This window comes from Paramormyrops kingsleyae, chromosome 4, assembly GCF_048594095.1.
Source record: "Paramormyrops kingsleyae isolate MSU_618 chromosome 4, PKINGS_0.4, whole genome shotgun sequence".
In the NCBI taxonomy this organism is placed as follows: Eukaryota; Metazoa; Chordata; class Actinopteri; order Osteoglossiformes; family Mormyridae; genus Paramormyrops; species Paramormyrops kingsleyae.
Window position 1 is genome coordinate 34,640,427 of NC_132800.1, and position 14,503 is coordinate 34,654,929.

Consider the following 14,503-nt stretch of genomic DNA (forward strand, 5'->3'; position numbering starts at 1 on the left):
AAAGCTTCTCTGCAACCATAAACAGCTGCACTCAAATAAATGCCAGGGGTTTGTTTTTAATGGGTTACCGTAAGGGGTAGGTTAGATGACCACAACCACTCTAGCAAAGGAGACTTGGGCTTGGTAATGATACCAAATCTTAAGGAGAACAGACAGGCTATGATCTGAATTTTAATACTGACTAGGAAACCCAAGGCTACAATGGAAACCGGATGTGGTCCTGTTCATGTGAAAACAAAAGGTTTTCTCTGCACAAAAGGCAAGAGCCTGCGGTATCAATCTCCCAGCTCTGGGATTTGAACTAATGACCTTCCGGTCAAAAGCACAGCTTTCTGATAACAGCTTTCTGAAAACAGGCACAAACCTAACTTTTCTGCACACAGAAGGCAAAGGCCCATCAGTGGCACCAATCTGCCAGCTCTGGAATTTGAACTAATGACCTTCCGGTCAAAAGCACAGTCGTAACCTGCTGAGCTGCACACTACCACCCCTGTAAAGGAAGACATGGCCAGGGTAGTTAATGAGGCGTCCAGGGTGTCTCCATTAGTCATTGGGATTGTGTTGGGTGGAATTTGGCAGCAAACCACTGCACTGTACAGGGTGGGAGTCGTCCAGCAAGTGGCTGACCATCCAACCGTTTTGTGATTATCTGCTTCAGCTCTGCCATTGGCTACATCTCAAGTGAGAAACGACCTTGAAACAGGACAGGATGCAACAGTAAATAAAGGACAAAAAGTGCAACTGCAGTTATTTCCTGAACATGACTTACATATTTTTTCCGATATATAAAACTACTGGGAAGAACTACACGATATAACATTTTATATCCTTTTATCTTAGGACATGTTTATCATAATATATTCTGTCTTTCATATAAAGAAAACTTCACTGCCTTATAGAACCTGTAGCAAACTCGTACAACGATGTAAATATTTTTTTGCCGTTTTTCGTTCGTTGCTCCATTCCACCTTTCCGCTACACCTGTAGGAAAATCATGCAGTAATTAAACTAAATCGTTTTTACTTCCGGACTTTACTTGGGATTTATATTTTTTTTCTCAGTAATGCAACTGATTTCCCAAAGGAATGTGCCCTGGTATGGAGGCACGGATTAAACACCACACGTTAATGGCAGGCGGATTTGGAGGGATTGGGGGGTGACCGCCGCGCATGCTCAGTCGCACAGCAATGGGAGGTGGGGCTCTGAACTTGCAACGCAGTTCCTCACATGCTGATCCCATCGAGGAGAGATTCTACATACTGTAGCGCTCCCTGTCACTCCAGTAACTGGGTCTGGTAAACCTCGTTAATTCGGTCATATTTAATGCTCGTGCACATGGGAATTTCACTTATAAAATAAGTACCTGAATCATACATGACTTTCCGTGTAGTTGTGCACTGGTAACTTATTTTGCTTTTAAAGTACTCATTTCCAGGCATGAGTGAGTTTAAAATTAAATAAAACGTCATTTATATTGCAAACACCCCCCAACAATTATGCATATAAAAAGTAGGCTAGCTTTATAATTTACTGGATAATTTTAAATGTATTATACCGATGTTATTTTTGATGTTTTAATTTGTTATTAAACGATAAACGACAATATACGATATACTTGAATGTCTAACAGAATATTGAAATACACGATAAATCACGTCATAGGTATAGTAAGCATTATGTTATAAACATATACACCCTAAATTACAAAAACACGCAACAAAAGTAATGGGGGTCGTGTTAAAAAAATGAATAATCAACGACATAGTGAAATGTGTTCCCTTAATATTTCTATAATATTAATAACTCCGTGATGAGAAACTGTTAACTTATTGATTCAGCAGGACCGGTTTACAAGTATTTTGCAAAATTTCAGATGATGCAAGTAATCCCTAAATCCGAAGCGCTGCATTTACATTATTCATTCGGCGGGGTGTGTCTTGTAGGCTTGTTTTTCAGCGCCTGTATATATTGCGAGGTCTGAGTCAAAGATAAAATGCAGATGGAAAAGGCAAGTCTTTACACATCGGTAGAAATAAGCTCCACAGATCCACGGGACAGGTCCCAGGCTCCGTCTTCACCATGACACGCAGGCTGGCTGCACTCTGGCTGACTGCTGCGGCGCTGATGCGGATTGCGGATGCGGTGGGACCTGTGGTACAGTGCGGACCGTGCGACCCGGGGGCGCTGGAGCAGTGCAAGCCGCTGCCGGCAAACTGCGTCGAGAAGGTCCGGGAGCCGGGCTGTGGCTGCTGCATGACCTGCGCCCTGGCAGAGGGAGAACTTTGCGGCGTTTACACCAGGAGGTGCGGCGCCGGGATGACTTGTCAGCTGCAGCCCGGAGAGGCGAGACAACTCCAAGCTTTACTGGAGGGACGGGGAGTTTGTTCCAAAACAGCCTTGAAAAAAACCCCACGTTTACCGCCTGCGGGTGAGCAAGGTAGGCTGGCTGTTTATGATCGCGGCTAAAAGCGGCGTGTTACACTGACAAGCCCGAAATGCGCTGGTGCGGCTGGGAATCTGCTGCGCTGGTGCAATGTGAGGTTTGGGGGGGATCTCGTTCGAGTGGCTGATATTGCAGAAGTCAGCAGGCTACAAGTTGGGGAAGAAGACTTTCTGTCTTGTTTTGCGGAGATTAGATAGTTGTTTCAGATTCACTTATGTGAAGCACTTGTCACTTTTTGTCCACTTATTCTTAAATTAATTATATCCCATTAGAGGCAAGCAATCAGCATGATCGGTTGTTCTCACCGTGGTCACTGGACATACATTGCAAAACTAAAATTAAGCCATACAAACTCTTACACACGCAGTAGAAATATTATCACGTTGCATTATTTCCATACGATGAAAAGATTTATTGTGCAATAGAAGTACAATTATTCTAATTACACTGTACTGTGTTTTCTCAAACTGCCTACGGCCAGGTACATCATTAAGCGTTTGTTACTGCCTTGAAATACAGGCTTGAATAACGATTCTATTCTGATGTTAAAGGATCGACTTATTAGTGCGTGTTGTGAAATTACAAATTGTTTGAAATATGCATTTTGTATATTACGTAGCTATTCAACTGTTATGAAATTACTCACTGCTTTTGGACGCGCAAATAATTGTTAAACGTTCAAGGTGGAGATGCTGGATAAGCAAGTGGCTTTTTTTTTTTTAAATGAAAATGATAATTATACATAAAAACCGGGTCTGAGGGTTTTTACGAGAAGCTTGAGCGAAGTATTTCCTATTTAGCGATTGCAGTCCGAGACAAAACCAAGTCGTTTCGAGCCCCTCTGCCTGTGGTACCGCCCTACGACCCTGCGCTGGATTAAGTTATTGGAAGATGGATGTCAACTGGAATGATACCGTTCAACGCTTTGAATCGTGTATTATACAATGCAAGACATTTTATTCCCATGAATTATGAATATTGCCATCAAAAAACTCTTGAGCTTTAACGGAATGATTCGTCTTGAATGGCTGGAGGGTGTCAGATGACATTCAGTCAGTGGCATTGACTGCTTTTATGTGTTCTGCCGGTAATTTGTTTTGTTATTGATCAGGGGTATCCATCCATCTGAACGTGACTCAGAAAATGAATTCTTCGCAAGGCAGGTAGCCGTCTGCCGCTTTTATTTAAGATTGTCATGTTCAGGGAAAACCAGTTGATTTGAGGTTCACACCAATGTGTAGTGATGGTGGAGGAAATTTACTCTGTGTTACAGCTTCCTTTAAAGGGTGTCATAGAGAGTGTGTGTGTGTGTGTGTGTGCATGTGTTATGTATATATTACACCGTGAAGACCAAATGTACCCACAATGTGATTATAAAATGTTATTTTGACATTGTGGGGACCATTTTTTCGGTCTCCACAAGGGGAAAATCAATTTTAAGGTTGTCATTGTTGGGATTCCGGTCTTTCCGATAGAAATGAATGGGCGGTCCCCCAAAGATATGAATACAAGTGTGTGTTTGTGTGTATGTGTGTGTGCCTTTTGTGGTCCTAAGTGTGTCTGAATTTCTGAGCTTACAGTGATTTGTTAGATTTGTGTTGTGTGGTATGTATATATATATATATATCCTTGCTGAGAGATTGGGGAGGGGGTGGGGGGGTGCCAGGCAGAAATTGGATACAAATCGACAATAATTACCAAGCTTTAGGTTAGCCTGCTAATCCTGGGCTTAGGGAACCAGTCAAACGACACCAGGTGACGTCGTCGTGGCGGTGGACTCGCATGCACTCTGAGAGCCGCAGGGTACAAGCTGCCTTTTATGATGATGTCACAGACGACACCAGGTGACGTCGTCGTGGCGGTGGACTCGCATGCACTCTGAGAGCCGCAGGGTACAAGCTGCCTTTTATGATGATGTCACAGACGACACCAGGTGACGTCGTCGTGGCGGTGGACTCGCATGCACTCTGAGAGCCGCAGGGTACAAGCTGCCTTTTATGATGATGTCACAGACGACACCAGGTGACGTCGTCGTGGCGGTGGACTCGCATGCACTCTGAGAGCCGCAGGGTACAAGCTGCCTTTTATGATGATGTCACAGACGACACCAGGTGACGTCGTCGTGGCGGTGGACTCGCATGCACTCTGAGAGCTGCAGGGTACAAGTTGCCTTGTATGATGAGGTCACAGACGACACCAGGTGACGTCGTCGTGGCGGTGGACTCGCATGCACTCTGAGAGCTGCAGGGTACAAGCTGCCTTTTATGATGAGGTCACAGACGACACCAGGTGACGTCGTCGTGGCGGTGGACTCGCATGCACTCTGAGAGCTGCAGGGTACAAGTTGCCTTGTATGATGAGGTCACAGACGACACCAGGTGACGTCGTCGTGGCGGTGGACTCGCATGCACTCTGAGAGCTGCAGGGTACAAGCTGCCTTTTATGATGAGGTCATAGATGACAGTGTGCAGGTTATGGGAAGTCACATGTTACAAACAGATGTTAGCACTTACCAGGTAGGCCGAGATGATTGACCTGTACAGGACTGCTTCAGAGCAATCGGCAACAGTTAACGAGTATATTCCTAACGAGTCCAGCGGGCACACCTGCCAGACCGTGTTGGTGCGTATGTCACACATTGATCTATTGGAACAATTACGTTTTTTTTTTTCTTCAGAAGTCTACGGACGTGCAAAACTTTTCTGGCTACAAGCCATCCATCCATCCATCCATCCATCCATCCATCCATACACATTTCTATGACCACTTATCATGGGGGCTGGCTACAAGCAATCCTTTGATTTAGAACTTCTGTCTGAGTTTCACAGATAGATAGATAGATAGATAGATAGATAGATAGATAGATAGACAGACAGATAGATAGATAGATAGATAGATAGATATACCTTACTGCCATTTGCACAAGTACAGGACAGTATGAATACATTGCAATTCTAGTGTGTAGCTCACAGATATAGCCTTCAAGATAGAAGAAGTGCAAAAAGAGAACTGCACCATTAATAACAATCACACACTAATATAAAAAAATATATATATAAAAATAAACTATAAAAAGAAAAGAATCTCACGCTGGATTCTCACAGCTTCAAATATATCTAGTGACCAGGGCAAACTAGCGGCAGCGGTGAGCCCAGAATCACCCGCAGCGATGAATAAGGTGTGCCCCTCCTGAAGACTTCCGGAAGATTCCTGGAAGGTGCCTTGCAAAAACAGGCGACGCATTTGGCGGTTTCAGTTTTTAATTTGTGGAAAGGAAATGACCCCCCCCCGCCGCCCCCCAACCTTACACACAGTTTATGTTTTGGGTTAACTGAACCCATTACTGGTGACACAGATCACAGGCTTCTACCTCACGTGTGTCAGTGTTATTGTGAATCCACAGGCAGCTCGGCTGTAATTCGGATAGCTAGGCTGCTCGTGAACGGCAATCTGCCCGACAGGTCCAAAGCAGAATTGTGCAAATGCTAGATTTAAAACTTAAATCCCCAAGCACATATATACAGGTTTACATTGCGAATAAATATTGACGTTACGCAAGTTTCCAAAAATGTCTTTTTCTTAAGAGACTGTGCCTGTTTGTCTGCTATTTTTAAAGTAAAATCAACAGATGTGTTTTGACCAATATTTGAAAGTTCCCCAGTCTCAGGAGCCTTGGTTACTAATTGACCCACCAAGGAGGGGAGGGTTTGGAAGTGGCCACATGTCCCTGGTGCCTCACACCCCCACACAGTGGCATCTCCGTCTGAAGTCTGCTTCCACTTAGTCTGAGGCATCCCATTCCTTTTTGGTCTGCTCAGGTCCCCTCACGCTAGCCCAACCCGCCCGGGAAACCGTCAGGCTCAGAGTACAGATCGAGGCTGAGCATTTTGTCAAAGACGACAAGAAGAACCCTGAAGCTGGAGCCGGATGGCGTCTTCCCACAGACAGATGGAAGGATCGACTGCACAGCCAGGATCCATGTGTCTGTTTAGTACATTCTTTGATTCACGTCCCTTGATTGTAATTGGTCTATTATTTGCGGGTCACTTTCACCAATCAGTGCACAGCTCTCCCACAGAGTGTGCTGTGATTTGCTGTGTGGAAAAAGATGGCAGGGCAGGCGGAGATGTAAATGAAAGGTATTAATATCGAGTGTGTTGTGCTCCCTGGTAGGATGCAGTAGGTAGAATTAGGAAATAGGCCTCACGTGAAATAGGCCTCACGTGAAATAGGCCTCACGTGAAATAGGCCTCACGTGTGCCCGATGCTGCCTCAATTCTTGATTATTGCTGTCTGAGAAAATGAACTAGAGTTCGGGGGAAATTAACAAACGGAGAGACTGGTGGGTTACCTTGTTAAGGTAAATGAAAGGTTTCTTCGCTGCATATGATGGTCAGCTTTTGGGGAATCTTTTTATTTTTTTGCCTGCAAATCCACACTCCTGCATAAAACTGTATTTTCTTCTCTCTCAGAAATAGTCAGTCTCAGTGGTCTCATTCACCTTGACACGAATGTCTGCACTTTATAATCTGTCAGCATGAATGCCGGTTGACTCGACCGCCGAGGCCTGCTTGAAGGCCTGCTTGAAGGCCTGCTTGAAGGCCTGCTTGAAGGCTTCGGTGTGCACGCGTGGATGAGTGGTCCAGCCCTTTCCTATGTTTGGTTGCTGTGTTTGCATGTCTCCGGTCAGGCGGACTGTTCCGTGTCTGTAACAATTTGTCACAAATCCTCGCCAGTGGTATTTAAATAACTCCCCTGTTCCTTTCAGCATGCTCCGAGAGAGGCCTTCTGTGAAGGAAGGGTGGGGGCGGGGGGGGGTGGGGGGGCATGTTATTCTTCGTGAAGTTGGCTTGGTGCATCTTTCAGAACCTCCGGATTGGGGTAGGAGCACCGAGGTGAAGAAGTGCCGGTAAAACCAGGCCTCTCCTGTGGTTCCGCAGGTAGACCGGAGCACCCCGGCCTGACGGAGGAACCAAGCGGTTCCAGGGCGGCCACCCCGGATCCCAGGATCGTGACCAGGGTGCCGGAGCACAGGACCCCCCACCATAACCCCAAGGCGGAGGTCATCAGGAGGGAGCAGACCAAGAAAACCCACAGCTTCAAAGTCCAACCGGTCCCAGAATATGAACACAAAGAGGTGCACAACTTCTCTGTGGACTTCAGGCGGGAGCTGGAGTACGTAAGTATCACATCCTTCACCTTCTCAGCCTGGATAAGCTCCCCCTGATTAATTTGGTCTTGAGGAGTCAACTTAGCTAGAAAAAAATCGATGACTTGACGCTATTCCTGTATCTCAGCGGAGTCGTTCTGTTGGTGGTTCATCTTCAAAGGCTGTGCCAACCCATATTGCACAGGCAATGAATCTTCCCGCTCGTGTATGTTTTGATGCCGGTATGCCCTGGTTTTGGTTGGATTACGCGCCGAAGCAAATTGTACCCGTTCCGACTCTTTGGTGGCTTGCGGTTTCAGTTACAGGGTTAGTGCTTGGAAGCCAGTGGCTCTCAGGATGGTCAGGCAAACAACAAACCTGCGAGTCAGCCTCAAAGAACTGGGCTGTGTGAACGCACTGAAGGGGACAGTCCCTGCTGAAACAGGAAGATTGCGATACATGTCACATTGTACACCGTTTAATCCAGTACGTTGTTGATTTGGGAAAGATTGTCGGTTTTTTGATCCACGAAAAGACCTCAGAACCTTTGAGCAGAACCTTTGGGCCTGAAACTCCATCTGGAAAATCCGAACCAGTTTACAATCAGCCGCTCCGAGGGAGATGACAGGTCAAACTGAACAAGCTGTTTGATTATTTCCTGAGGTCCTGCAGCCTGTGATGTTTATTTCCCAAAGGACTGGCTTGTTCGTCATAACATTGCTTAAAAAAAATGTATGTAAAACATGCCCCATAATTTTGATGTGTCCGCATGGGGTTGGAATTCTTCCGTGCACAACAATTGTGGGAGGGCTCCCAATTTTGCTAATGAAATCCATATCCGTTCAGTGTGGCGTGTAAACATGGCTACCCTGAGACACGTGGTACTGGGTTTGATGCTTGTAAAGGGAACGTTTACCTCTGCAGGCTCTTGTTCATCGGCTATATTGAGTTTCTGTTTGCCTGCCACTTGTATGTAGGTTGGGTGTAGGTTCCAGTGTTGAGTTGGCAAGTCAAAGGTAGAAAATTGGGGGTGGGGTTTTAGGTGGCACTCCTCACATCAGGACTCTTACCCCACCCGCCCCCCTACCCCTGCAGGGTCCATGTCGAACAGCAATGATAAGCATCCTGAAAAGGCTGAAGGCCTCGGACACCCTCAACCCAAGACGTCTCAGCATCCCCAACTGCGACAAAAAAGGCTTCTACAAGAAGAAGCAGGTAAGGATGTGGCCAGGACAACAACGTGGTTCCAGCTTAAAGATGATAGGCTGCCCCATCTGGTATCATCAGTTCCCCCTGTGGTCCTCCACTATGTCCGCATCCGTGATTATTCCAAAAATAAAGTTCAGGGATTAGGGGATAGACAGCCAGCCATCCATACAACATCGATAGCTTCTGATCGAGACACCAGGCGTGGCACTTGCAGGCAAAACGGCGAGAACCAGGTACAGTTTTTCGGGCTATATTGAATTAGCATGTCCCTACTGGTGAAAATCGGTGACCGAGTGGCGACGATTGGGTCTTGGACTAAGAGCATCTCGTATCACCAGGCCAGGTTTGTCAGAGTGGGAGACGCAGCAGACCTGACCTGGCATCTGGCGTGACGCGCGACACGTTGCTGTGCCGACGCGGCTGCGGTTCCGTGAGGTGCTGGCAGCTTCTGGACCGGCCAAGTGCACCTGCTTAATGAGAGCTGTCCAGGGTGCTGAAGGATGCAATGAGGCCATGGCTGGCAATTGTTCTCCAGCACTAGGATAAGCTCGGTGCCATGCAGGCGCCTCACTTTGATTGGCTGCAGCTTCTTGCAAACTTCCTGGAACGTGACATGACGTTCGCTGTGGTTTGAAAGTAGCTTTTAATGGATGAAACTTTAACAACCTGAACTTGGAGTTTCAATGATCCACAATGATCCACTGAATGTTTCAAAGATGTGTATACGTTGTCAAAGACCACAAATAGCTAGCAACAGGCTACACAGGCATTACCATAAATACCGGTCGACTGCCACCCCCTAAAATGCCTCACTATGTAATTTATTCGAAGCATGGCCGCCTCTGGCATGCGATTGTAGCAATGAGGTTGAAACCAGAGTAGCCATCACCTGAGTCACAGAGTCACAACAAAACACATGTGGTTCAAGTGGACTGTCAGTCTACTCTGTTGATGCACTTCTACGTTATTATTTCTTTTTTTGTGGCACCGGATTTGAGATTAAGAAAAAATATGGCCACATTTTGACTACATGTGAGCATAGTCTAGGAGCACAGACGAGGTGTCTCAGGGTCTTCACTGGGTGCCAGAGGGGGGGCCGTTTACACAAAATAAGGCCGTTTTCAAAGATCAGCTCAGGCAACGCTAGTTTGGACGTGGAGGGGCGGTCCCGTCCAGAGCCCCGTGGGCCCGAGCGCCTGGGGGCTGCAGCTAAAGGCAGACCCCAAGGTGGTCACCAGCTATGAGGCACCCCACCCATAATTGCTTGAGTCTTCTTGAAAGAGCAGCACTAAATTAAACCCAAGGGCATTTTAGAGATCGCATGCAGCCCACAATTGGTTTATAATAAATGACTGTCGCAGAAGGCAGTCATATGGATACAGTTACTTTCCCAAGCCATCGAATTACCAAAGTAATATTTATATTACTCTGTGTGTAGTACTTAATGTACACTTTCTCTTTGACCTACAATCTTTTGAAACCAGGGCAAGGAGACAGTATCTATTTTAGTATTTTTCAGAAAAGCAGCTAGAAAATCCTCGTTAGAGAAGCTCCGGTGAAGGTAAATTAGGAGTTACTTTCTTCTGAGCACGACTGAAGAGCCAAGACTTCTGATGTCTTTTAAAGAGCCGTCACAGAAAATGTCTTCAGATGTATCTTGGAAGTAAAAGGGAAGTTAAAAAAATGTTAAATCCTGCACCCGGTATACACATTCGCGATTCCCCGGCTAACCACTAATGAAACACTTTGGGCCTTTTTAAGCTATTAGGGAAGATGGACAGAGATATAAGCAGGAGGACATATTCTCTCTCTCTCTCTCTCTCTCTCTACTGAGGAGTCGGGGGTCCAAGTTTCCAGTTAGTGTCACCCCCCCCCCCCCCCTTCGGAGGAACGCTGAAATATCCTCCCGTAAAATCATCAGTGCATGGAAATCTGGAGCCATGCAGACTGAAATCGTTAAGGCTGACAAATACCTGACTTCTCCAGGCAGACGGGAGGTCTGGGACATCTTAAAAGGGCTATTTAAAATGCTTAAAATAAGGTAACAATGTAACATTCATTAGCCATCAAGGTGCAAACTCATTAACACCTTTGGGTCTCGCCTGCTCGGCCCTGACACCTTTGCTTCCCCCCCCCCCCCCCCCCTCGGTCTCCCAGGAGTGCTGGAATTCATCACGCTATACATTATTAAAAAAACGGGTCACACGGTCTCTGTCAGTAACTCTGTAAATCTCCGTATGCGCCTGTAATTTTTTGCACTGACAGGTAAAATAAGCAACAAATTATTTTGAATGCCTGCCAGCTAGTTAAAATAGATAGATGGACTTAGCAGTCCGCAAATGGACCAGGGCAAATATTTTAGCTGATTTTTTTTTTTGTTGACTTTTGGCTGTTTTTGTAAAAAAAAAAAAAAAAAAAAAAAAAAACGGCCCTTCTGCTAGGACCATGATGACCCCTTTCGGCCCAAGAATGGAGACCTGGAGTAGAACAGGAGGAGCCAAACGCTCAGACGCAGGCCCTTGGCCCGTAGGTTCTGCTGAAGGTGAAGGAGGCAGGGAAACTTAAACCTACATCCTGACCTTCTAGGATGACATGATGGCCTAACCCACAGCAAACCTGGCCCCAAATTCTGCTGCTTGATGGACACACATCTGAATATAAATGTCTTTGCATAAGGCCATGAATTTTTTTTTTCTAAGTTCAAACATATGGTCATTGAAAGATATCCGTGTCAAAAGTACGACTTCAGACATTTCACTTACGGTTAGTTAACAGATCAATCCTTTACATTTGTCCTCTTCGTTTCCATCCATCTGTCCCATCTATCCATCCATCCATTTTCTATACCTGCTTGTTTTATTCAGGGTTGTGGGGGTCCGGAGTCTATCCCAGAAGCTACGGACACAAGGCAGGGAATAACTCAGGATGGGGCACCAACCCATTGCAGCCTGTTCGTTTTTAGTGACAAGCGTGTTAGCACTGGGCATCAGTCGGGTTGAATTACCTTATTTTTCCCCATTTTTTTCTCTGTTCCAGTGCCGCCCATCCAAGGGCAGGAAGCGAGGGATATGTTGGTGCGTGGACAGATATGGGCAGACCCTACCGGGCTTTGACGGCAGCAAAAAGGACGGCACACAATGTCAAGGTCTGGATAACAAGTGAGAGGCAGCATCACATGACTCAGGACCAGAGACATAAACTTTTGAAGGATCTGCCTGCCTCTCCCACACCATTGGCTGGATCTCCCCAGCCAATAGAACTGCAGGCGGAGGAGGTTGGGTGGGGGGGGGGCGTAAGTCTCAGTCAGCCAGTGGCTAAAACTGAGTCGCAGTCAAAACGATGTCTTGTGTAGACAAAAGGTATCAGTTCACTTTGTCATTAAGAACTGGATGTGGGGGGGGGGGGGGGTCAGTAGGGGCGGCGGACATTTCCTGTTTGTGGAAGCTGAAAGATCTGTGTGCCTCTGTGTGCTTTTGGGCCCTTGTACGTCTCTTTCACCTGAGACGACGCCGGGAACTGGAATGGTCACACGTCAGATGGTTTCAGAGACTGCTGCATGTGGCACTGGTTGGAGATCTTGGCTAGGTGCCCCCCCCCCACACACACACACACACACAACACTTCTCCTGCCAAAATGCCTGCAGAGGGGGTTCAAGATGCAGTCCAGTGACCGTGGAAGATGCAGTCCCTGCCAGCTCTCTGCACTCCGACCTCGGCCTTCGGCAGACGGCGTGTACAGGCTGTTACCTTAGCAACACACGCCTGTGCCCCCCCCACACCTACCCCAGCCTGTCACTTGATTTTTCACAATTTAATTACTTTAAAAATGCATTTACTATATATTTGTGTGCGTGTATATATGTATAATATATATATATACAGAAATATATATGTATGCTGGTAGAAATGGGCCTAAACTGTAATTCTGTAGCTACTTCCTGTCCACTTAGCCCTCATCATTTCAGAGATGCTCCCCAAGAAAGGATGTGCCATTGCACCCCCTTTGGTTGCATGTGGGAAGTGCGATCAGGGTGAGCGCGAGTGCCGGACTGGCCTGGTCCCCAGACTATTCGCAGGACACCCTCAGGGACCTTCCAGAGGGAAACGCAGTGGTCCACTGCGACTTACTGCCATGGAAACTAAGGAGGACCCACCCAGTGGGAGCGAAAGGTTCAGTTCGCGTGTCATGCGAGAGTCGCAGTTTACTGCAGCTGGAGAAGGAAACCCCCTCGCTCCAGAAACCCACATGTGCCTTCATTCTGGGTTGGGTGCCCGCTGGTGTGTGAGCTTACGGTGTTAAGGTCCTCCACCCCATTGCCATGTTTGTTTCTGTGCGGGGAAAACCAGACTTGGGGAAATTCGAGGACCCGTTCCCTCCTCGCGGAGGACCCTCCTTCGTCTTCCCGCCTGTCAGTTCTTCTCTTCATTTGCTCATAGCAGCAGCCAGCTGGCAATAAAATCACCTGTAAACCAGAAACGAATCCCTCCATTTCTGCCACTTGTGACGTATTTGGGAACTCGCAGGAATAAACACTCATCACGTCGCTCTTTAAGTGATATTAGAAAAGTTTGCTGATCCACACGTTTCTGAAGAATATTTATTTTTAGTTAAAATGCCTGGCTAGTGGAGTGTAATCTGCTGGTGTATTATAATATATTTTTCCATATGATAGTTTGCATTTACATATCCTCATTTAGTAGACACTCTTGTTCAGAGTGACCTACAAGTCAGGCGGAGAAGTTCAAATAAGCTAGGCTGAGATTCCAGTGAGTGACCAGTAACATTGAGTTTACAGAAGATCTTGGTGATGCGCATAGTTATCTAAGTCTTTCCCAACCCAGTCCATAGGGATCCCCAGGGTCTATATTTTTTCTCCCTACCGGCTCCCAGCCAATCAGCAGCACCGAATACCTGGTACAGGTGTTTGGAGCTGGAAGGGAGCAAAAATGTGCACTGCTTGGGGGATCCACCGGGACTGGTGGTTGGGAAACACTAGTCCAAATTGTTAAAGACCATAGTTTGGCTTTGCTGCATAAAAAACACCATACTTTGGATGTAGCTTAAAATTTATTAAATATAATGTTACATGTGTTGATATAATCACACCATTTATGGACAAGCAAAGCAGCAGGAACGGCCCAGTGGAGCAGCATCTTCACATTTCCCTGAAACAAAGTAACTTTGCCAAAATTCCATCTGAGACTCGATAAAAGAGAACAAAACGACAATAACAAGGTTCCTGGTGGATACATTCGGACAGGCATTTGTTTACAATGTAATCCAGACAACTGACCAAAAAAACAAAAATGGCCATAGGAGGTAGATGAGTGGACAAACCCGTTTGAAACAAAACATCGCGCGTGAGACAGTGGGGTATCCCCGTGAGGTGGGCGGCCAGATCGCAAAACTGAAACCTGCGAGTTGAACCGGCACTTTCCAGTCCAGCTGATGTGTTGTACTGAGAACACGTTCATCGTGGCTGCATTGGTACAGAAGTGTAAACGCAAAAGACCCGGATACAGAGTTTGGTTTAGCTTGCAGGCGTGATGCCCTCTCATGGAGCTGTTTGGTAAGAACACAGATGTGGTCTGTTTTTTTGTACAAAATAAAAAAGTATATTATATACATCTTTGTGTAAGTATGCAATACTTAAATGTGCACATGTGCTATTAATAAATAAAATGATGTGCTTTATATAAGA

At 46.3% G+C, this 14,503-nt stretch overlaps 1 protein-coding gene across 2 annotated transcripts; it reads left to right on the plus strand.

The window, feature by feature from the left end:
* The first annotated feature begins 1,260 nt into the window (after positions 1-1,260).
* On the plus strand, positions 1,261-14,429 carry LOC111845974 (insulin-like growth factor-binding protein 3). 2 transcript variants are annotated; one of them, XM_023815752.2, is made up of 4 exons: positions 1,261-2,428; positions 7,384-7,622; positions 8,688-8,807; positions 11,838-14,429. In XM_023815752.2, the coding sequence occupies exons 1-4, from the start codon at positions 2,080-2,082 to the stop codon at positions 11,961-11,963; spliced, it is 834 nt and encodes a 277-aa protein (XP_023671520.1). In that variant the 5' UTR covers positions 1,261-2,079; the 3' UTR covers positions 11,964-14,429. The 2 variants fall into 2 exon arrangements, with proteins under 2 accessions (XP_023671520.1, XP_023671519.1); XM_023815751.2 differs by having other exon boundaries at positions 1,265-2,437; positions 11,838-12,641.
* Positions 14,430-14,503: the final 74 nt, after the last annotated feature.